Source organism: Arvicanthis niloticus, chromosome 6, assembly GCF_011762505.2.
Source record: "Arvicanthis niloticus isolate mArvNil1 chromosome 6, mArvNil1.pat.X, whole genome shotgun sequence".
Classification (NCBI taxonomy): Eukaryota; Metazoa; Chordata; class Mammalia; order Rodentia; family Muridae; genus Arvicanthis; species Arvicanthis niloticus.
In genome coordinates, this window is record NC_047663.1 from 83,694,965 (window position 1) to 83,718,717 (window position 23,753).

Genomic DNA, 23,753 nt, shown 5'->3' on the forward strand with positions numbered 1-23,753 from the left:
AGAACAGGAAAGGCTTATGGAGATGGTTCTGGAAAGAATGTTTTTGTTTTACTCTGATTCACAGACATTAGCTACTTTCTCTTCCTCCTTGTTTCTTTCCATTGCTCTCTGCCTCTCATTTGTCTGTTTGTCTGTCTGTCTGTACTCTCTTCCCTGTACTCTTTCTCCTCCTTGCCTTCCTTTTCTTTCCCAGATCTCTTTGAAAACTTTTACTTATGTGTTCTCTCTCTCTCTCTCTCTCTCTCTCTCTCTCTCTCTCTCTCTCTCTCACACACACACACACACACACACACACACACACAGTGTACACGTGGCGGTCCAAGTACAGCTCACAGGAGTTGGTTCTCTTTTATTACCATGTGGATGGAAGTTAGGTCGTCGGCCCTGGCAGTAAGAAGCACTACCTAATACGCCATCTTGGCAGGTCCCCTGCCCCAGATCTAATTCCCTATTTTCTTCGATTTCATTTAAAGTCCTCTAATTGAGAATTTCTGGAACTGTCCAGAGAAAAGAAACAAGGAATCCTAAGCCCACTCTCTCCCTCAAAACTGGCTTCTTGATGTCGTTATGATTTGATTTCTCTCTTCTTGGTAATCTGAGGCCCATGCACATCTCTGTAAATATTTTAACAAAACCTCCTATCCTTAGAGAGCAGGCAGGCTCGAACGACTGTAGCTATGTGGGTCATTTTGAGACCCTGCCTACAGCAAATCCGAGGAACAAAGCTATGCAGCCTGAGCCTAGGCCTTGATGCTATGCTAACCAATCACTGCAGCCCCTCCCCCTCACCACAGAGTCGTGACAGTGCCTTATCCTGAGATATCGCTACAGGCTTCCCTTGTAAAAAATCTCCCATTTCATTGTGTCTACAACTGTGGCCTCAAAAGAATCAGCTTCTATGATATTATTCTTCCACAATTTTTCAATATATCAGTAACAATATCCTGAGTGTCACCCAGAAGTCTGACCCCCCAGGAGACCTCCCCTTACTCAATTCACTATACATTTTCCCTCTATTATGAAGGGAGGAGGTCTCCATGTATTTTTCATCATATAACCAAATTGGGAGTCAGGGTGGAAGAAATACTGATTTAATAATCCCGCTGGAAAGGTCAAAGTTCCTGAAGATGAATGGATTACAGGAGGCAAAGCTGCCTTTGCTGAAAACATAGGAGAGGCCAATAATCTGACAGGAAAGGTTAAAACAACCTTCTACGTTCACTGCTGGGCAGTAGCAAGGTACAGGGACAGGGGGCTGCCAGCCTTCAGGGGTTCTTCTCTCTAGGAAAGATGGTGTTTGAGTGGAATGTCAAGTAGTTCCTTGACTTTCTTACTCTCCCAGGAAGTTTTATGTAAATGTTCAGAACGAACCAACAGTACAATGGATCAAGTAAGCCACACGGAGCATTGTAGACGGATGTGATCTCATCCATTGATCTCCGCTACACCGCCCCCCCCAAAAAAAAAACCGAGGGGAGGTGATGCCTACGCTGTTTTCAAAAGAGGAAATGGAATCAGAACATCTGAGTCAGCACTTTTTCTTCTATTTAGCTTTCCTATTTCTGATATTCATCACAGTCGTAACGTCCAGATGCTTTACCTGACGTGGCCACGGCAAGGAAATCAATAGCTGTCACCCTTTGTTTTTGCTGCATAAACACTGTTGTACTATTAACAAATTTGTACAAGGAAATGAAGGATGTCTTCCTGAGACATAGCGTGGTGGTGTCTGGGGAAGTGGGAAGGAGATGAGAGGGAAGCTGACAGGTTAGTTTAAGTCGGCCATGTTTTCATGTCACTTTCATGGCTGAGTCATTTTTCAATGACATTTAACTTCATAAACGTAATTCATGGTTCTTCAGGGGTTCATAGTACATATTGTTTATAAAACTCCTTTGACCTCCTTTTCCATCCTTGGGGATAGAAATGGCATTTACAACCCTTTTTGTCAAATCTACAGAGGACCCCAGACCAAATGAGTTCTAATGATTTCAGCTGCCAGGAGCTGGTGTTTCCGGGGACAGGATACTTAGCTGAACAGGGCCAATGTCCTCCTTTTAAATACAACGGTTTCTATTTATAAACCTTCATAAAACCACAGAGTCTCTCCTGCCAGAAAAAGACTCTAAAAACATGGCCAAAAGACCATGTGATGGAATCAGAACCAAATTTAAAATTCATAGTAAAACCATTCCCCTTAAAATTTGAATTTGGTTATCTCATCAGCCATTGTAATTACAGAGCACAGAGGGCATATTTACTGATACCACTGACCAGAGAAAATGTTGCCTCATATTTCTAGATACTATAAATGGCCTTTTTTTTTTTTTTATGACATTCTAGTACTGGGATAATAAATCTCCGTGGATTTCCCTTCTTTCTTCTTACCATAATTCAGGACAGAGAAAGGAGCTAATATATCTGGAAGAAAAATCTCCTCCTCTTCTTTCTCCTCCTCTTCTTCCTCTTCCTCCTCCTCCTCATTCTCTTCCTTTCCCCGTCTTTCTGTCTTTCTCTCTCCCTCTCTCTCTTCATCTCTTTTGTATATGTGCATCTAATGCCATTATCTCTTATATTTTATTATTTCATCTTTAAAAAAAAGACTATGATACATTTTTCAAATCTTTTGTCTGTTGGTACCTCACCAAACACTGGAAATGGTTGATTATAGTCTGAGAGCATTTTCAAGAAATAATACACAATGTATTTTATGAGTATTTTGATTTTTGCCTTATCAGAAATGGGGATGGCATTTTAAAAAACTAAAGTACCAGGTCTCCTCTAGAAAAAAGAATATGAACATGACTGATTCTGGATGAATAAGTTCATATATCGCCAATGCTCAAAACATATTATTCCCGAAACAAGAGAGCAGCTAGATATGGTGGAGCACACCTGAAATACCAGTCCTTGTGAGGCTGAAACAGAAAGATCACAAGTTTAAGGCTAACCTGGGCTACATAGTCAGTTATAGGTTTGCCCTGTAATTCATAGCAAATCCCTGTATTGAGAGAGTGGGGAGAAGGAAAGTGAAAGAAAGGAAGAGAGAGACAATCGTACCATCTCTCTCTCTAAACAGTCCCGGACATCTATTCTGCTATCTGACACATGCTGATAGCTGTCTGTCATTTGTTCCTATACATGCAATAAACACAGCATGCACACTTACACGTGCCAGACAGCAAACACTGTAAATAGCACGTAACTCTTTCATAAATGTCTTGTCTGTGTTTAAACCTCATTTCAGACTTATATACAGATATATGCCACCCCACTGTGTGGAGCCAAGTTGAAGGTATCAAAGGGTTCACATCACTCAGAGTTTAGTTCCCCCAACCATAAGGATTCCATTCTAAAGTGACTGTAACTAGTTTAAGTAATACTATGAGCATCTATAACTAAGAGTGGATCACTAAAATTCACCCTCCTGGGGGAAGGAAAAGTCACTGTTTTCCCCATGGCTCAAACAATTTGGAACTGACTTTCATAAGTGGTATCTTCCTAAAAATATCCAAATGGAACTCTCTTAATACCGAAAATTGTTTTTGCCTCAAGAGAGGGATCTTTTTAGAGAGCTTTGTGGGACATTGTGATTTCTAATCAATTCATAGTCCTTAGGTCTGACTCCCTCAGGACTAGAGAGTTTATGAAACACAGATCCTTTAAATGATGTCATATTTAGAGTCAATGTATTATCAACAATAAAACTTAAAGGAGCATCATTTTGTGCTTTAATAAGAAGGCATCAAACATTAATGGCAAAGCAAGAACTCTTATGTAGAGAGACTCCACAAGTGGCCATCTCATGACTAAAGGACCAAAGTCTTGCAAATTTCCATCTTGACATTAGACCAGGAGAGATGACTAAAATGTCCTCTGTGGATTAGACACATAGAGATTAAATTATTGCTAGAATGGTTCCCCAAAGTTATAAGTAATGGAATTTGAAAAAGTCTCCAGTTGACTGTATCTCACCCCATGAGATGACGTCAAAGCACCACTTCAGTGTGGGCCAACAGGCCCAATTTCAAATGATGGAAAAAGTGTATCTCTCTTAAATAATAATACAACCATTCCACACTTTCCTGGCCCACAAGGCAACAACTGATCCCACTTCCCATCCTAACCCATATTACACCAAGCTGTGCACATGTTGTGCAAGCCTTCCCTAAAACCCTCTGAAGAAGCCAGTCTGCCTGTCTAAGACCTGTCTATCTAGCATGTAAACTGGACAGACCTCTAAGCTTTGACATCCTCACAATCAAAGTCTGTATCCTCAATCAAAGTCTGTATCCTCAGTAACTGCCCCTAGCAGGTTGCCCTTGCTTTTGAAAAGGTTAAAAAATTTCAAAACCTCCTAGCAGACTGAACAGAACCAAGAGTGCAGGTCAGCTTGGTCGTGAGCTCTGTGTTTCAGGAACTTGGCTGACCACAAGATAGATGTCTGATTACGTACAGGCTCTGAGAGAATAGCCCATACAAAATGTTCCCCATGAATGGGCTGGTACTTTCCACAGGTGCTCTCCAATAGCCCTCCTTTACTTCCCCTGGGTTGTGGTTTTCCACCTGAGTTGTGGTTTTTGGCTTTAAATTCTCTCTGTCTCCAAAGCCCCTGAGTCAGACCCCCACTGCCCCTGCGTGGGTCATGGGTCTTGACCTAAGTATACTGATCAAAATATACCTCTTGCTGATTGCACCAAGTTCGGTGTCTTGTGAGTTAATGGGTGGCCTCGAATTCCCAAGGCTTGGGTGAGGTCCTCCCTTCATGGGGGCCTTACACTTTGACTTGACTTAATTCCATCTGATATGTAGCCACTCAGATCTTGAGGACAGTCAAGGAATCAGACTGTAAAACATACAGGAACAATGATATATGGAATCTACTATTAACTTGCCCAGTAGGCAGTCTTGGGGAGGGCCATCGCCATGGCTGATAACAGTGGCCTAACCACCCTACTCAGGACCACCAGTGCAGAGGCCACACTCTGATATGATCAACCCACCTTCACCTCCTACCCTCTGCACCTCCACTAACTCCCTCAATAGGTGTGTGCTCAGAGAGAAAAACTAAGTTTAAACTCAGCCTAAGTGAAACATAATTAGGAAGGTGACTCATGTCAGAGTTTCGCAGCTTCTCTTTTTAATCTTTCCTTCCTTTTTTGAAATCAAGGACTCTTGAGGTTAGAATGAGCCCCTCTCTGCTTTCTCTAAGAAAGAGAGGGTAAACAGGCTTGGCCATACATGCAGAAGACATCAGTGTATTCCCTAACCCTGATGTGGATCGGGCAAGGTGGAAGACTAGAAAGGACAGAAACCAGAAAGTTGGGTGGCACAGCCTTCTATCCGTGAAGACTCCATAGCTGCTGACTCTCGCTAACAGTGTGCCCTTGGTTCTTGTGTATCTTCTTTACCTCTTGAGACCTGGTGTTCTAAAGATAAAAGCCCCTATTTATGGCTGCCAAGAAACCACATGAGTCGTTTGGGTACCTTTATTTGCTTGTGTGGGTAGGAGTCAGTGCCTTAGTGGCCCATTCTTCATGAATGACCATTGTTTCTCTTCTTCTTGCAGTTGATTGCTTGGATCCTACCTGCTCCAGCCATGGTGTCTGTGTGAATGGAGAGTGCCTATGCAGCCCCGGCTGGGGTGGTCTCAACTGTGAGCTGGCGAGGGTCCAGTGCCCAGACCAGTGTAGTGGGCATGGTACTTACCTCCCTGACTCCGGCCTCTGCAGCTGTGATCCCAACTGGATGGGTCCCGACTGCTCTGTTGGTAAGCCAAGAGGTCCTCGCCTCAGTTTCTCACACTCGGCCCTTGTGTTCCATCCCATTCTGGATGGGTGTGGATGGAAATCTCGTCTTCACCCTCAGCTTGGGAATAAGATGGACTTTGATCAGATTTACAGTGCCTTTCTCACTCTTGTCTCCTTAGCCTTGGAGTTTGTGGTCTTTGAGAATGAAAAGAAAAATCAAGTGATTGTGTTGGTTCCTGTCCCTCTTTGGTTCCATTGCCACAAATGGATGACAGGCCCAGGAGGGATACTTCGGCTTGCGTTATAAGTTTTCTTATGTACACTCCCTAAAGGTAGCAGAAAACAAAAACAGAGCAATTCAGTCCCAGACAAACAGTATAGAGCGTCCTATAAAACAGAAAAGAGGCTCCCCCGGGGTGTTGTGTGAACATGTTATAAAGCTCTGCAGCTCTCCAGTGACAGGAAAATAATGAAGTTATGCTGTACGCTTTATTTTCCTAAAATTAAGAGTATGTGTCTTACTTCCCAAGTGACCTTAAAAAAAAATAGAATAGTTCAACAGTTCAAGCCGGTCCCAACCTTCCCAAGAAAGGTTCTGTTCATGGATGAGTGTCTATCCAAGCAAAGCCATCATCATGTCGCCCCCTTCACTGGGGTGCTGAGGCAGCTGTCAGATTACCATGGCAATCAGAAAGGGAAGAGATATGTGAAGCTTTGCCGACAATGAGGAAAGTAATGAATCTTTTATTCCAAAAAGAAAAGGAAAGGAGTCAGCCCACTCACCTCTGGCTTCATCTGCTGGCAGTCCTGGCAAAGTTCTGCAGAAAGCGGGGGCGGAGGCGGGCGTGGAGGGGGAGATGCAGAGTCCCAGTCCCAAGTCCCTGTCATACTGCAGACGTGATGTGACTTTGAGCAAGTCACTGTCCATCCTGGTGTGGTTTCCCCTCCCCCCACAGCATGACGAGCCATGACTCCCTCAGTGGGCTGTTGTAAGGATGAATGGCTGGCACGTGCTTGTCCTCGCGTGATAGGTTTGGAACGCCAGAGTGAATATCTGTCTGTCTGTCTCCTCCCCACCTCCCCCCTCCCCCACAAAAGACTTTGAGCTCCTTTGAGAAAGAGGCCGTGCAAGTGCAGCATAATTCACAGTGGTTATCTTTGCCATAGAGTGGTGGTCTGGGAAAACACATGCGCCTATAGGCATTGTGAGGATGGAGCAACGAGGACCCCAACAGGCTCTCAACGAGGAAGAACCCTAGCTGAACAGGGAGTCAGAATCTACCAGATAGTTCTTTCACATGAGGCATACCTCCCAGTCAGCCTTGCCAAACGGGAGCTACTGTCTGACCTCCTCTCCAGTGGTCTCAGAATCTAGATGAGCGCTTGTCACACTCCAATGAGTATCCAAACCACTCAGAGGACTTGTTAAAGTGAATTGGTGAGCCCAGCTCCCACAGCACATCTAACTGATCCAACCTGGGTACAAGAGTTTGCATGTCTTTACATTTCTAACAAGTTCCCAGGTGATGGTGATGCTGCTGGCCCAAGAGCCACAGGTTGAGGACCACTGCTCTAGAAGAGAGGAAAAAATAAATAAATAAATAATGTAAAGTAGCAAAATTACTACCCAACCAGCAGAGAGACAAACCCACAGAGACGCTATGGCTGCTGGGCCTCGGGGCCAGCACTGGAGCCATGTGTGTGGTCTGGCTTCCGTGAAGGACTTCACCCCACTGTGGTGTTGAGCTGTAATCATTGTTTTTCTTCCAGAAGTGTGCTCAGTAGACTGTGGCACTCACGGCGTCTGCATCGGGGGAGCCTGCCGCTGTGAAGAGGGCTGGACAGGCGCGGCTTGTGACCAGCGCGTGTGCCACCCCCGCTGCATTGAGCACGGGACCTGTAAAGATGGCAAATGTGAATGCCGAGAGGGCTGGAATGGTGAACACTGCACCATTGGTAGGCAAACGGCAGGCACCGAAACAGGCACATATTGCTTTATTTTCATAAATCGTAGATCGATAGTGACGGTCGCGCATTGCAACTGGCTGTTCCCTCAGGGACACGTGTGCCCTCCAATATCCCACTGCCTCTCCAAATCTCCGTGGGGTTAGGGAAGCGGGAAAGCGAGGTTCCAACATTGGAAAAGCCTTTCCCTTCTTTGCAGGATTGCATTTGGGGGTGGAGAGAGACCCAATCAGATAATAAGCCCTATCCAAAGCATTCAATCTGGGGAGGAAGCAATGCACATGCATGGGAAACTGTCAGAGCCTGCAGCTGCCAAGCACCCTGATGTCGCTGTGCCCTTGTTTCTTGTTCTCTCTGGCCGGATCCCTGGATCCCTGGTGCTGGTAACAATGTGAAGCTGTTGTGGAGCGTGTTTGGTGTAAGCAAGCCATCCAGGTCCTCTGGATAGCCAGGTATTGCTGCCATAGTTCAAAGCACCTTCCTGCTCATTCAGCCCAGTGGTTGACTCCTGAGCTCCCCTGCCTTACAGGGCTTCACCTCTGGCCCCACTTCATTCTCCACTCAGCTATCATTCATATATAAACTTCTTGATCAGAAGTTTATATATGCACATTTGTAAACCAGACATGCCTTTAATCCCAGCACTTGAGAAGCAGAAACAGGTAAATTTCTGAGTTGGAGGCCACCCTGCTTTAAAGAGTGAGCCCCAGGATACTAGGACTACTCAGAAATCCTGTCTCAAACACTACCATTCCCCACCCCACCCCCTTTTTTAAAAAGATCTGTTCTCTGTTAAGAAGTAATCATTTTAAGGACCAGAATAAAGGCACACTCTATAATCCCAACATTTAAGAACCTGAAATGGGAGAAATCTTTAATTTGAGTCAACCTGGACTATCTAACAAGACCCCAAAATATAATATATCCCCCCAAAATAATAAATAATGGGTTTAAGCTTGCATTTGTTTTTTGGGGAGTTGTTTGTTTGGGGTTTATGTTTGCTTTTCCTTTGGGGGGAGCTCGGGAAAGCGCAGACTGCTCTGAATGTGTCTAACTACCTCTTTGATGGAGAATTGGAAGCCAATACTTTTTCTCTCAGGTGGCTAAGATTATAAGCAATCCACCCAACCATTTTTTTTCTTCAGTTGTTGCTCTTGTCCTTTATATCAGTCTGTTGTGGAAGCCTTCCGCGTACCAGGCTTGATGGCCTACTGGCCTGCACAGAGCCTTCGGGGGAGCTTCCAACCAAGCAACTGCTTCCCCCCTCCCCCCACTCAAGTTATCTTTGAGTCTAACCATAAGTTCGGAGGCCTATCCCCTCTTCTAGGCCAAAACCCCAAACTGTAGCTTGGCTATCTAGCATGAGATATAAGGAGGGGAGCTTTCGCAGGGCTGACTGATGAGGTCAGACTCGGTTTCCCATGCTGTTCATTCGGGCAGTTAAGCAGAGATGACGTGAACTGACTCTGCAGTGGATCTCACTCCTGTTCTATCTAATTGGCCATCTGAGGGGCAGCATGCCAATCAGGGCCATGACTATGGCACTGGGACCCTGCTGGGACAGTCTGTTAGCAGTGAATTGTTATTGCAGTCTCTCAATGGTGCTCCAGGTCCTGCATCCCCTGCAGCTGCTCTCATCTCAGCTCCCTGCAGAGGCTGGGGGACAATTCACCTGACTTTCAGGGGAGGGATGTGCACAGCCCAAGACCAAGACAGTCTTCACAGAGGCTTCCACTCTTCCGGGATTTTTGATGTATTTCTGCATGCCTGGTGTGGTTTAAATAATAATTCCTCCCCATTCCCCATATCTCTGTTATCCCTGTTGATGCCCCCCCTCCAAAAACTCTTGCCAATCAATACCCCTAATGTAAATAATCCTGCCATCTCTTAAATCATATACTTCAACGTTGGTTCTCCCTTTCTCTGTCTGGAAAGTAAAGGGCAGGAATAGTGTCTCCAGAGTGCCACCTGTGGGCTCTTACTCCGGCTACATCCTATTTGTGAGTGTGTGTGCTCTGGAAATAGTTCACAAGAGGAAAGAAAGCACAGGTAGATCTATGGCAAGTGCTGGCCAACTGTAGCTAAAGGGATAAACCTGGCCCACTGCCAGGTTTTAATATGGCTTGCTAGTAAAGAACTGATTCTGACAGTTTTTAAGCCTTGATAGAAATCCAGCACACACTCTCTCACACACACACACACAATAGTTTCTGACATTTGACAATTCTATGAAATTCAAATTTCAGTGTCCATACACAGTCCATTGGTAGAGGACAAGCACAGCAGTTCTTTGACATCACCTTGTCAGATGCTAGCTGTACTTCAGCATTGAGGAATCACCACAGAGGACACCAAGCCCCCACAAAGCCAATTGTGATCTAGCCCTTTAAAGGAAAAAGTGACTGAACTCTAAATGAGAAAAAAAAAATGCCTAAGTCCAGATGAAGAGAGAAGAGAGGTAAATAGAAAGGCAGGTGGTGTCCCCAGTAAGGAAGAGACAGCCACTGCGGCTTGACAGATCTTGGGGTCAAAGAAAAAGGGAGAGGGTCTGCAGAGTAGATGTGAGGGAAGACCAAATACATGAGCTGTCTCTGGGGACTTTGAACAAGAAATGGACCGATGACAGCTTTGATCTCAGCAGAGGACAATGGGGTTGTGGCCAGCAGGAGAGCCAGGCACTTCAGTCAAGCAGGCCCTTGGGTGCATTGACCTGACAAAGGGTGTTTCTGCTCCTTGAAGCATTCAGCTCAAGTCTCACATCTCTGGGATCTGACATCCATGAGTTCTTGAGGGATGTCAAGGAAGTGCCAATTGATAGACCACATAAAGAATGATGAGGGGCTGGTACAGGGGAGTCCCTGGATCAAAATCAGGATGCCCAATGATGTTAGAGTCTGTTCTATGAAAGTTAAGACTGCGGTAGCCAAAGCTTTTCCTTGGGAGAAATCAGGACTTCCCAGCTTTGTTAATAGGACCCGTGCTGTCTCTTTCTTGTTTCCTTCTCTGTGTTTTCTCAAAGACAGCAAATGTCCCATCATTGGTGAGAGTCACTACTGGATAGCTGGGGAGAGGATCATCCATGCATAATTGCTTCTTAAGCTTTTCAGCCCTGGCCCCTCAGAGCTGCTTTCTGGAGTTTTAGTCGTTTAGTTTGAACAGACGTCCTTGTCATTTCACTTAAAGTAAATGCCACAATTTACAAGCCCAGTATCAGCCCTCCTCCTCGGGGAGACTGACAGTCAGAGGGAAGAAAAGAACTTAGGTCCTTTCCACACAGAGCCTCAAATGCTATGTTTTGAAGATAGGAAATAAACAAGAAGGAAATGGCTCAATCCGTAAACGTCAGGGTAAGGCAGGACGGTGATGGCTGCCGTTGAGCACCCAGGTTGCCTGCAGCCTGTTTTCAGAAGGTTACAGAGAGATGGTTTCAGGGGAAATAGTCAGGGGAATAGTTTCAGGGGAATAGTTGCAAATAGTCAACTGAACAATTCACACCAGCCGGTATAGGTTGCATTTATTGTACTGAGGAAGCAATAAGTTAAGTTAGGAAGGGAAGAAAAGAAGAAGACACTGAAAGTTCATACTTCCAAAAGTCATTCAAGTAGAAGCCCCCAGAGTCTCTTCACATTTGGTCAAATGCATTCCCAAAATTTATAACCAAATTATATTTCTTTGAAATGTTAGCGTGTGTTTTATTACTACAGATTTGAATAGACGGTGTCATGTGTCGATGTTAACTGTAAAAGCTAAATTATCTGCCCAACAATGAAGCTGATGCTCACTTCTAACAAGTTAAATATAAGGTCTGACTAAAATCTATAGAGCTGCATAGATAAGAATAGACTTAGAATCTAAATCGCCACACATCAGGTATAGCTTTGGAATATATTAGCATTATTTGGGTAAGGTGCAGTTTATTCCTATGAATAAATCAGAAAGCATATTGTGTGGTTAGAAGAGGTTTATTCCTTAAATGTGATTTTAAAATGGATTTCTGTTCCTATAAACTGCCACCTGCCTATCACCTGCCACCACCCCTTATTAATATGAAGGATTTAACATAAGAGGGCCATCCAATGGCTATCGCACTGCAGCTTGGTGGAACTATAGAATTTTTATTAGGTCAAATCACTTGAACTATAGTAAACCCAAATAAGCATTTCTTATATAATAAAAGGGGGAATTGAGTGTTAGTGTGTTTGACTGGCAGGATAGTTGGGAAAATACAAGAAGACACCAGCATTCCTGTTGCTAGGGAAATGAGGGCAGTTATCTATGGATAGTACACTGCTGTGGTCCACTGCTGGATGTGGGTCTCCAACCTTGCCAAGTGACAAAAAGTGACTCAGTCTACCAACAGTGATACTTTCCAAACCCAGTGATCTACTTAGAACCTGGGCAGTGAACAGCATGTGCAGAAGTTATTCCAACCTGTGTATTTTACCTCTGTGGTCCTGACCTCTGATCATGTTTCAGAATCGTGACAACTTGATTCTTAGGGCCACATGGGGCTGAGTGACCTAGCAGGTGCCACATGTCAGAAGAGTTTTCTTTCCATCTATTGCACTGGGCCCGTCTATTTTTCCTCTTTAATTGGTTGGGGAGAGAAAAGGTTTCCTGAGATGTTAATAAGGATAATGAATCTTTACCCAAGGTAAAACCATCCAGGCGACAATGAGATGTGCTGATTAAGTGATTGTCATCAGAAGGAGACAGGGTCACAGTTCAGGAGGGAGAAAGTCTCAGAACAATAAGGAGCACTTGGAGAGGAGAGCCACCGTTAAAATTAGCCAGCTTCACACAAAGGCAGACTCATCTGCATGTCATTCCCACCTTCCATCTAAGTGAGAGAAACTGATGTAGCCATTGCCCACCCCCTTTTTATGTAGCCCTTATCCTTTGACATTTGTGCTTTTGTGACTCTGGTGAGTGGAATCTACTTGAAATGAATCTAGCCTCTGTGGAGTCATCCTCACTGTCACATCCATGAAAGCAACTCAATCTCTGATTGGTTAATTAATCAAATCCTCCAAGTGTTCTTATTGGAATTATTATCAGAATAGCTGTTGTTATTACCATCCTCCTCTTCCTCCTCCTCCTTGTAAAAACCTGAACTTTTAGACCTTTTGCTATTATAGGTAAACTTTCAGAACAGTAATTTCTCCCCCACAAAATGGCCAAATGTGAGCTGTCTACTGCACACTAGGAATGTCACATGCCCAGACATTCTCTTTGACTCTGGATCTTGAAGTCCATCAGAGGTTTTCTATGTAAACCCAGAATAAGAAGAATGGGGAAGAAAAGGCAGGGATACATTTTTAAGTCTGCAGAAATATGAAATAAAATAACAAGCAATAAGGGCTTTACACAGGATGAGATTCTCATCCTTGACAGTGTTTGCTTTCTTGTCCCAGCAGTCAAAGAAGGGCTTTTAGTACCAGTTGAAAAATAGACACAAAAGACACAAAATTTGTCCTGATGTTATGACCTGATATTCTAGAGTTCCAGCAAAACGTTTCTGGAAGGGTTTCCCAGGTAATCTAGTACTATCTGACCATGACATGGCCTCTTATCAAAAAGAGAGAAGGGGAAGGATTCTGGGGAGTTCAGAATCCCATGTACCACCTCCTGAAAGTTTTAAAGAAAGTGGCCAGTATATTAGCCCATAGCCTATAATAACAGAGACAGACCAGCCAAAAACAGTGTGTTATCTCTTAATAGTGGGGACATGATACAAGAACTGCATGGTTAGATAACTTTGTCATTGCATGGTAGAGTTCTTGTGCAAACTTAGATGATCCAAGTCATCCATTCAATGTGTCCTCCTAATGCAATTTTGAGTGCTATGGAAAAACTATAAACATTGCTGACTACAAAATCTTGTTTATAGCTAACAGTTTTAATAAGTGGGAACATGCTTCACAATAACAAAAATGTATACAGTAGATATATAAACCAAACGATGGCATTTCTTACTAAGGATTATGTACTTTTCAAAACTTTGTACATTATTATACATTTATTCCATTGACAGAATAGTGGGTTTGCTTTCTACAGTGTCACCATAAACATATGACTCATGCACATCTATGGTGTCAATAAGTGAGAAGAAAGATGAAACTCTATTATAATTTATGGAACCACCATCATATATATGGTCTCTTGCTAACCAGAATTTCATTACATCACTGATGAAAGATCCAATACTTCACACAAATAAAGAACTGAATATGGCTCACAACTCTCAAGGCATAAGCCCATGGAGGATAGTTCCCAGCAGGAAGATTGCACACCAGACAGCAAACACACATAAGATCTATTCAATGAGCCGGTATGTGCTTGGTACTCAACAGCTGAGCTTTTACAGAGAATCAAGTCTATGATTCTTATATTTTACCATGTTCACTAAAGACATTATGTCTTCACTAACATCCCAAGACTTTCAAAGGAAAGAAGATGATAGCCCTACTGAGTTCAATGCCTGGGGATATTTATGATATACCTCTCTCTCATTGATCGGTCTCTCGTTCCTTATAAAATCATAGAAACTGCATTGGTCAATGGAGGGGGACATTTGCATTCTAGGCCTGACATTGACAAACATAGTCCATGCACCCTAGAACATGTAACTCAAAAAAAACTCAGTTTTTTTTCCATACAGGAAATATTGGAATTAGACCTGTAGCTGCTTTGTAGGGGCATTGTATCCAGACACAAGATTCTGTCCATTGGATGGAAATGTACTTTGTTGGACAGTTATACAACGCTATTAAAAAATAAGTATCAGAAAGATATAACTACCACATCAAACCCCTGATTACACGGATGTTATTGCTTAGGGATGTGCTGATGGTAGGTAGTGATATTAGGCCTGAGTAAATTTAAAGAAAAATATTAAGTAAATAACAGATCAGATATTGCAAATATCACAAATGTACCGTGTGATTGACTGACTTTAGAACACACTTGAGTGAGATAATCTCTAAGGACCTGTCCATTTCCAGAGTTTATTGCATCTGAGGCAGGCTTCTGTGAATGGGCCACTCAAATGCAATCAAGCCCTTTTCTCCGCTCTAAGGCAGGTTTTCAATGTATATTCCCATAACAAATACTGAAGACCTTATGTTAAAGGAGCAGACACATGAGCATTGCCCCACTGACGATATGCAATTGAATCATGGAGAGCAGTGAAAGGTGCTTTTTCTTAACAGTTCGTTCATCTGCTCCCCTTGGCTCCTGGCTACCTTTATGGATGGTGGAATGTTTTCTTGCCAACAATGAAAAGTTGCCCCCCAACTTCATCCATTTAAATGTATATTTTAATAGAAAATATTAAAGAAGTCCCTCTGTCTCCCTCTACTCCCCCTGGATCAGGAGAAATGCAAGCTTACTAAGGAAATGCTGAAAGACACAGGTTGTCTCAAACTCAAATCCTGGCAGCTCTTCTAACTTTTATGTGCCTCCGTTTCATTGTCTGTATGATTGGGGATTGATAAATAGTACATCCTCTCTTGGACTGGATGAAAAGTATACCTGGCACTGTGCTTAGCCCGATACTAGAGCCTCATGCACACTAGCTAATGTCGTTATGACAGCCCCTATTTTATAGTACCTAGGTAACAGGAATGACACTGATTCTCCCATTGTTAGCCACCCTTCTACAAATCTGCCTCCAAAGCCATCAAGCAGTTAGTGACATATTACATAGTAAACACCCCCTCCACTCATTCTCCAAACAAGGGTTTACTCTGCAATTCGTTCTCATCGAAAACCAGGATAAGACCTATTTGTCTTATCAGACAATCCAGCTATACATGCAATCAAATATTTATGTTAATAGACCCATGTTGTAAGATTGGGTTTTTCTACTTTGGGCCAAAGGTTCTCAAATTCTGAGACTGGTGTTCCCAGAGAAACCAAGTCTCCTAGGAGTTTACTTTAATTCTGGGTTTTATTTTTATAGATACTTATTGTATCTATAAAAATTCAAAAGAAGAAACTTGCTTGAGGTATAATTTAGACATTGTTACTCCTGAATAGAAGACTATTTCACTCTTTGAAGCCAGTGTTTCTCTTACTGGAGACCACAGACACGCCATGGAGGAGTGGTAGAATGTCATGGTCTGCAGCACGGAGTCTGATCAGCTGGGGCTAGCTCAGTGGCATGGCATTTGCCTAACATGCCTGAAACCCAGGACTTGATTCCAGCATTATAGAAGGAGAAAAAAAAGTAAGGGATCTTTCATTTCATGAGTGGAAGATGCCACAAGTCAGCATCGCTTAGAACGTGCCTCAGTCTCTCTTTCATGTATTCCTTCCTAGACTTCGCAACTCCAGGTAGCCCAATTTTACTTTCTCTGGCCCTATAAATCAAGAATAATCCAATAGTTTCCGTTTTGACTCTACCTAGTAACAAGCATGCCCTCTGGAAACATCAAAACTCCTGTTGATTCTCTGTCCTTATTCAACCCGATAAACGTCACAATTACCCTCCTTCCTAATTCTCTGTGTTTTCCTGATTCCCTGGAGCATGACCCATGTGTGACATCTGGGGAATCTCTGTAGTTCCTTGGCTCATCTCCTGAGTTATCAGAAGGATACCCCAGATGTTCTTGTCAGAAACAGATTTTGCATTTCCTCCCCGGTTGCTTGCCTAGTGGGATTTAGTCTCAACAACCCGTTCCCTTCATGGCATTCCGTTTTCTAAGCCCTGTTTAGAGCAATGGCCTTTTCACATCTATTTTCTTGCAAAATAATAGATGTCATCAAAACATTTAAGAGATTGTATTTGGGCTGGAGAGATGGCTTGGCATCATTTTAGAGCAGATACTGTTCTTCCAGAATGCCCAAATTTGTTTCCCAGCATCCATATCACATAGCTTCACATCCCCTGTAACTCCAGCTCCAGGAAAATCTGATATACCTACTTTCTGAGGGCACTTACATGCACTCACACATATGCCTACAAACACGCACACCCATACGTATGACTTAAATAATAAAAATAAATATCTTTAAAAACTCATCTTTATTGCCTTTGGAAAATAAGGTACCACCATCTGGAGCACATGCCAGTGAGGAGAATGATGTACTTGTCTCCATCCTTTCTATCACATGTCTTTGTGGACCATCATAAAACAGAGCTGCAGAAACACCCATACCATGGGCTGCCTTGGAGGGTTTTTCATTCGTGAATTTTGCAGCTAGGCAAAATTTTAAGTATTTCATCATAAACAGTCTCGAGATAATTAGAATGGATTAAATTACAAGAGAAAATTCATTTAGTTAATCTTTCTTCTAATTAAAACAAAATCCATAGTTTAAGTAAAGTGTTTGTTTTACAAAAAATAAAAAAATAAATAAATAAAAAATAACCATATATTCATTGTAATCAGGAAGAGAGGCCTGTTTGGTCTTTGGTGATAGGACAAGGCGTTGGCAGTGTAATTTAAAGCTACCAGCCAGTTTCCCTGATTATTAAAATCCTGAAGGGGAAGTCCATACTTTCCCCCCAGCAGTAACTAAAGAATTCTCCAGATAGTCTCCACCCTGGTCCACGGTGGCATTGGTTTCTTTCTGTTCTCAGCTCACTAGAGATGTAGTTGATTCCCTGGGCCAACAAGTATCAAGGGTAAAGGTCAATTCAGCAGAGACTGACATACTTTGCCAAATGAACTAGGATAGTAGTCAAACTGAGGCTGGTGGTGACAAGAAACCTTTATAAACTGTAAGGGGACGAGGGGAAATCCTTGGTCCTTCTTAAACATGTTGTAAGACTGATAGACCCAAGTTGTCTGAATCCCACAAACCTACCTCACACAGTAAGAACTATTTGTATCAGTTACATCTCCTGCCCAAGTCCATGGCTCATCCCAACCGCCAAGTTCTCTTCCCGCTGATACCACCAGGGGTTTCTAAAGTTCCAGGGGAGCCACACATGTATGTATCTAACCTTTTCAGATCTCTCTAGCTTGCCCCCTCCATAGAAGTCCTATAATATCTATAAAATGCCTATAATATCTTCATCCAGGAAACCATACAGTACCACTCCCAAGGCTTTACACTAAGGACCGCCAGGTATCTTCCGTCCCAGCATACCCTTAGAGCTTCTATGAACTTCTGTTGCACTTAGTCGGCATTCTGCAACCTTAGCAGCTGGCCCTAAATTCCTCTGAGAGAATTGTCCTTCATTTCTGCCTTCAAGGCGGTTGGTTCCCTGGGACAACAAAAATCAAGAGCAAACTATGTCACTCCTGTGTCACAAGGTTTTATCCCAGGCTAGGTATAGAACCTTTAGCTATAAATACGCCCATAAAGTCCTATTCATAAACCATCTACAGTTATCTTCAGAGGTGTCAACAAACAAACAAACAAACAAAAAGTTTACAATTCTTTAAAACACAGCCAGTCTCTGAATGCCAGTTTAGACTCAGTCAAGGGAAGTCAATTTCCCTCAACCCAGCTCCCCCTCATTTCAGTTAATGGTTGCTTCTATTTTCAGAAGTAAAAAAAGAAGAAGAAGAAGAAGAAGAAAAACCCTGCATATGAACATGTCCCTGAGATCTCTCTTTCATCCTGAACACAGTTGGAAAAGACCTACATACCCCTACTAGACCCCAAGTTCTGAGCAGTTTCTAGACAGGTCTCTTAGGTTACTCACCCTAATGTGCATCAGACCTAGCACTATGGGGTTCAAACCACCCATTCTCTAAACGCCATCCTAAAGAAGGACAGGCTAACTCATATACTAAGGGGGGAAAAAAGTTCCATAAAAGTCCTGTCTTAGAGAATTTAAAAAGCTAAGACTCTCCAGCTTAGCCGTAGCAATGCCTAGTCACACTGGCAATGATGTTGGTTAAAGCTCGGCCCAGGAGGAGGTCATCTGTCTAAAGCTGTATGCAAGTGATGGGCTCTGATAAGTGTGAATTGCATTTCTTTATTTTTGAAATTATGTTTTAAACTTCAAAAGGGATTGCCAGACAGCCCTGAGTAGGTGTCTAGAAATAATGCCAGGGGGTGGAGAGACTGAAAGATTATAAAATAATCACCTTGAAAGCACAGGGGAAGTGTTTGTGCCTGATTTTATTCCAGTAAGTTAGCAAACCACCAGTGCCTCCAAAACACACTCTCTCCAGTAGTGTGAAAGTTAAAACATGGCTTCCGCATTACAGAAAGTGTCCCAGACACCGGACCCTGTGGCTGGTTGTCTGTTCTCTGTGTGTATAAGCCCAGAAAGCCCACCTAGCACTGATTATTGTAGTTTCCCTGAACGGGGGCGGGGGGGGAGTGAGTGAAGATATTGGAGGGAATATGAGAAAATGGTTCCTTTCCTTTTAAACCAGAGAATGCAAGCAGGTCAAATGGCATCCCTTAAACATGTCGCTATCAAACTTCTTGCCATCCTTTAAATAGGAACTGAATTAACTTTTGATTTCTGTATAATGAGGCCAAAAAGGATCCGTATTCATTCAATCACTGACCTGCTCTATGTGGGTCTGACTTTAAAAAAAAAAAAAAAAAGCATTCATATCCTAGAGAAAGCTAGCCCAGAAAACAGTTGACCCAGAATTAAACCATTTGCAATGCATCACACACACAAGAAGCCACTGCAAACTGTCACTATCTCACACATTCGGTTTGTAGAATGTAACATCTTTCTCTCTGCTGTTAACACCCTTGAACAACACTTTACTATTGTCATCATTTGTGAGTTCAGTGACTGGGGAGATGTAGGAAGTGTGCATAACATCGCCTTCAGAGAGGCCCAGCTCTAAAACTAGTTCCTATCACTTGCCACTTGGATGACTTTTGACAAGTCATGTGTTTTGAGTGAGCATCGATTCTTCTCTTCTGTAGGGTGAGGATGGTAATGGCTGCATCCTGCTGTTCGGAAGACTTAATCTGTGGAGAAATATATAACAAGGTGCTCTGTTGTCCATAAAATGTTAGCTTAAAAACTACTGACACCATACCTTCGTGCTTTTATCTCAACTTCCCAAACATGTCTTCACAAAGTGCTGAGACCAGCAGAGATAGCACATGGGTATGCAAGGATAAAGGCTCAGCATCCCACAAAAAAAGTCCTTAGAGCTAAACCTGAGGTGTTAACACGGACATCTGCAGACTTCTCCCATTTCACCGTCCCACGAGAAGCTCTCTGGGTCACATGGTTTCTAATCCTTCTAATAAAGTGAACACACATAGCAAACACAAATAAATGGGAAAAGACAGGGATGCACCAAGAATCCCACCACCATTTGCAAAAAGGTGAATATAAGCATTTGACAAGAAACCATCTATGTGCCAGGCATGCAGAGTCTGAGGTCCATATTTCCCAGGTCTAGTTGAGCTGAGTGTGATAAGTATATTCAGCATTTATGGAGTGCCTAATGTATTCAGTACCATACTGGATGTGATGCAAGAGACCTCACTCAGGGAATATCGCCAGAGTAACGAACATGGAGGATGGTTTGTGAGGAAGCAAGTGACAGACCATATTACTTCAGATCTCACCTGTCCTCTTGCCAACATGAGACTTGACTTTCTTCTAACCCAAGGTCCCTTTCCTGGCATTTCTGGCAATAATTTTTATGTATTCTCCAATACTGAACTTCGCTTGTAGCTTCCCTAAGAGATCAACCAACATAGGGATGGAAGCCTTAAATTTTGAAGGCAGGTTTGAGTTCTTTTGTAGCACAGTGCTTGTGCAGAATGGAAGGTTGGGTCTCAACCATGTCTATGCATGCAGATGACTCCCTAGTAAGTGTTAATATTTCCTCAATGGAAGAAGCTCAGCTAAAGCAAGCAAAGTTGGTAACTCATTAAAATTTGATTTTTCCCTCCTATCCTTTCTTATCTCTTAATCCTCCATATATGGCACAACTTGTTCTGTTAAATAACACTCATTAATTAAATCTCATCTTCTCCTAGCTATATCTATATTTTTATTTAGTATGAAAACCTTCAAATGCTTATGATCTAATTTAGTCGGATTACTGCCTGCACAGCTCGAAATAAGAAAACTTGGAGCTTTTAGGGTGGAATTACTGACAAAGGAGGGGAGAGGGAGAGAAAGCAGGCTCTTCTCACTCCTCCCTTGGTAAGGATTGGTTGGGTAAAAGGAGCTGGCCTAGACTTGGATAAGGAGGGCACTACGCATCCAGGATCTTTGTTGACTTAGGGAAGGGAAGGGAGGGCATAACTAGGAGGGAGAAAAATAAACTTAGATATCTTCCATGAACAAGAAGCAGGAGCCGCGTAAGTGAGCACATTAAACGGGGTGTAAGCACAAGAGCAAGAAGCGACTGAGGGCAGGCACAAGCCAGCTCCAGCTGTGTGTTGCCATGTAGAAACAGAATCGTCAGTTTCCCAAAATGGCTACTTTATTCAACAGATGCCAAGAGGCAAGATTGTTCTCTGTTCTCCCAATTTTCCAATGTTGGCCAAAAAAAAAAAAAAAAAAAAAAAAAAAAGTAAAAGAAAAGAAAATAGAAATAAAAAGAAAAAAGTCAATGCTGTTTAAGCCATCCAAAATAAGAGTGGGGGACCAATGGAGTGCTCTTGTATGGCCCTGATGTTTGCCTCTAAGGCAGGGGTAATGGGAATTAGAAAACATCATTTACCTGGATTGAGACTGGGACATCTTTGGCTGCTTTTGTTTGATATTCCAGCCATCCTTGGTGATTGGTTTAAACTGATGCAAGTCTCATGCCCGTGGTACAATGGTGGTAATTTGTACTTACATGGTGAATTTTCTCCAAGGAGCTCAAAAGACTTTGTGTTGCCTCAGTGCACCTCGCAGAGAGCAGCAGCCCCCAAACATACAGTGAGAAGCCACAAGAAGTATTTGACACAAGACTAGCTAGGTTGACTCACTGACTCAAACCTATGGTCTACGCCATTGGCAACGATCGCATTCAAGAACCATGAGCAGGCCTTCTCGTGGCTACCTCCTTTGCCACGTTCTTAGCTTCTTAACTTCCTCCCATCTATTCTGATCGAGAGCCAGTTCCAAATCCCAACGATAAACACAGACAAGCCAGTGCCTGATTCCTGTCGTGCGTATGAGTGTGTACATGTCTGTGTGTGCATGCATGTGTGTGTGTGCCCACCTGACCGCTCAAGCAGACCCAGCATGGTACATCCACACCATTGCAGCACGTCTCTGCCCTTGTCATTGGTCCAATGCCATGCTCGCAAATGCTACTCTTTTGAGTGTTCAAGACCTAGAACTTCCACATGGGATGATGCCACAGGGTTCTAGACATCTCTGTCCTGCTAAAGGAGTCTTCTATTCTGTGCTTCTTGGGTCCCCTGCCTCTCTTTGTTAGACTGGCAAAATGACACGTGTCATCTCATACCTTCTCCAGCTACAGTGGATTAACAGAAATGCCTATCAAAATTAGGCATAAGGGCCCAAGAGGTACAGTGAAGGCCAGGACCAGAATCCTTCCTGTGTTGCCTTGGTTAGGGCACCCAGCAAAGTCAGACTGCCCCATGAAGACTGGAGCTATCCCACAGTTATTGTCTCCCCCTTGGCTGTGATCAAGGCCTTGCAACATAGTTCCCTTTCCTCCCCTCTCCCCTCTGCTTCCTGGGCCGACGTGCTCTGTCTACTCTACTGAGGGCAATTCCTTGGGCTTTGCAGGCATGACCCAGGGAGAAGACTCCAGTTCAGCAGTGTAAACCTGTTGATAATTTTCCCGGGACAGCACAGCACAAGTATTCTACATTCTTTAGATTGCTTGCTCTTCCTTCTAAATTATCTCAGATCAAGGCCACTGGTTCCTGGGAAACACTCCCAGCATGATACTCTACTATGATCATTCATACCCTCTGCATGCAGGCATGCCATCAGCATCCTCCAGAGGCAGGCAAAGAACCAGGGGAACACCTGGCCATTTGGAATGCATGTGTTGGGGAGGTACTAGGCTCACTGGAACTACGAAGGCTGACATATCCCCTGCTTCCCAACTGACCCCCACCTCCAATCAGGACACTCTTCCTCAGAGACAGGTTGGGATGAAAACATTCAAGATCCACCGGGGAGTAGTGTTAGGGATGGAAACGAGGACTGATTAGGCTTCCAGAATCAACCATAAAGCATTAGCTTTCCTCAGTAAATCAAAATCAGTTTTAAAGTTGAAAAAGTACGGGGATGGGAAACTATCCGTGTCTTTATAGACATGGGCACATCAAGAAATGGCCATTTGCTACCTTGGGAGCCATTATGTCACCATGTGCTTTCTAGTTACATGCTCAGAACGAAACTACTGAGGCTCTAAATCATGAGTCAGGGTTCTCAGTACCTACCCTCCTTCATCAGGCCTCTCAAGGTTCCAATGTACCTAACATAATTGATACTTTTGCATCCATCCATGCAGCAATCAGGCATTGTTAGGGACCCCTCTGCCATAGCCTGAGGGTGCATACATCCTAGAAAATTTTAAGGTCAGAGAAATCACACTTTCCCAGTGCAGCCAAACCTGTAAAAGCCAGTCTTCAGACCACCAGCCTTCAGGTGAACTTGACTCCTGAAGCTAGCAAGTCGCACTCAGGAATTCCCCAGGCAGAAAGGAGTCCTTAGAGAGTTCGGCTGTGAGGTTATTCCCATGAGCCTCTAGGGTTGCAGGCAAAGCAGGGGTGAAATTCCACAAGAGCCAAGCACCTGCCAAGACCAGACGGTCTCTTTCCATCGCCTCTAAATGAGCTCTGTGCTCTGAGGGTACCCTCAACTCTGCATTCAAATTTCCCTTCCATGACCAGTGAGATTAGGTTATGCTAAGTAATACAGCTTTAAAATCTTTTTTTTTTTTGAGCAGTAAAAACAAACCGTTGCAGTGCTATGAAATCAAATCTTTTAGGAGACATTAAAATATTACAGATACTGATCACCACAAAGGAGAAAGTCACAAGCCTAGACTTTGAGGGAGAAGGAGGCAGAGGCCCTGCAAACACTGTGAGGCTGGTGTGTAGAGAAGGTACTTAAAGCCAAGCCAGGCTAACTTCACAAGCTAAAAAAAAAAAAAAAAAAAAAAA

At 43.3% G+C, this 23,753-nt stretch overlaps 1 protein-coding gene across 11 annotated transcripts in view; it reads left to right on the top strand.

Annotated features, from left to right (window-relative positions):
- The window catches only part of Tenm2 (teneurin transmembrane protein 2), a 1,226,193-nt gene that overhangs the window by 1,087,264 nt on the left and 115,176 nt on the right, over positions 1-23,753 (top strand). For 8 of the 11 annotated variants that reach the window (XM_034506847.2, XM_076937038.1, XM_034506844.2 and 5 more), the window contains 2 exons: positions 5,570-5,770; positions 7,521-7,733. In XM_034506847.2, the coding sequence (XP_034362738.1) occupies positions 5,570-5,770; positions 7,521-7,733 (414 nt within the window). The remainder of the gene's footprint in view (positions 1-5,569; positions 5,771-7,520; positions 7,734-23,753) is intronic. The other 3 variants (XM_034506845.2, XM_076937037.1, XM_076937039.1) reach the window with 2 other exon arrangements.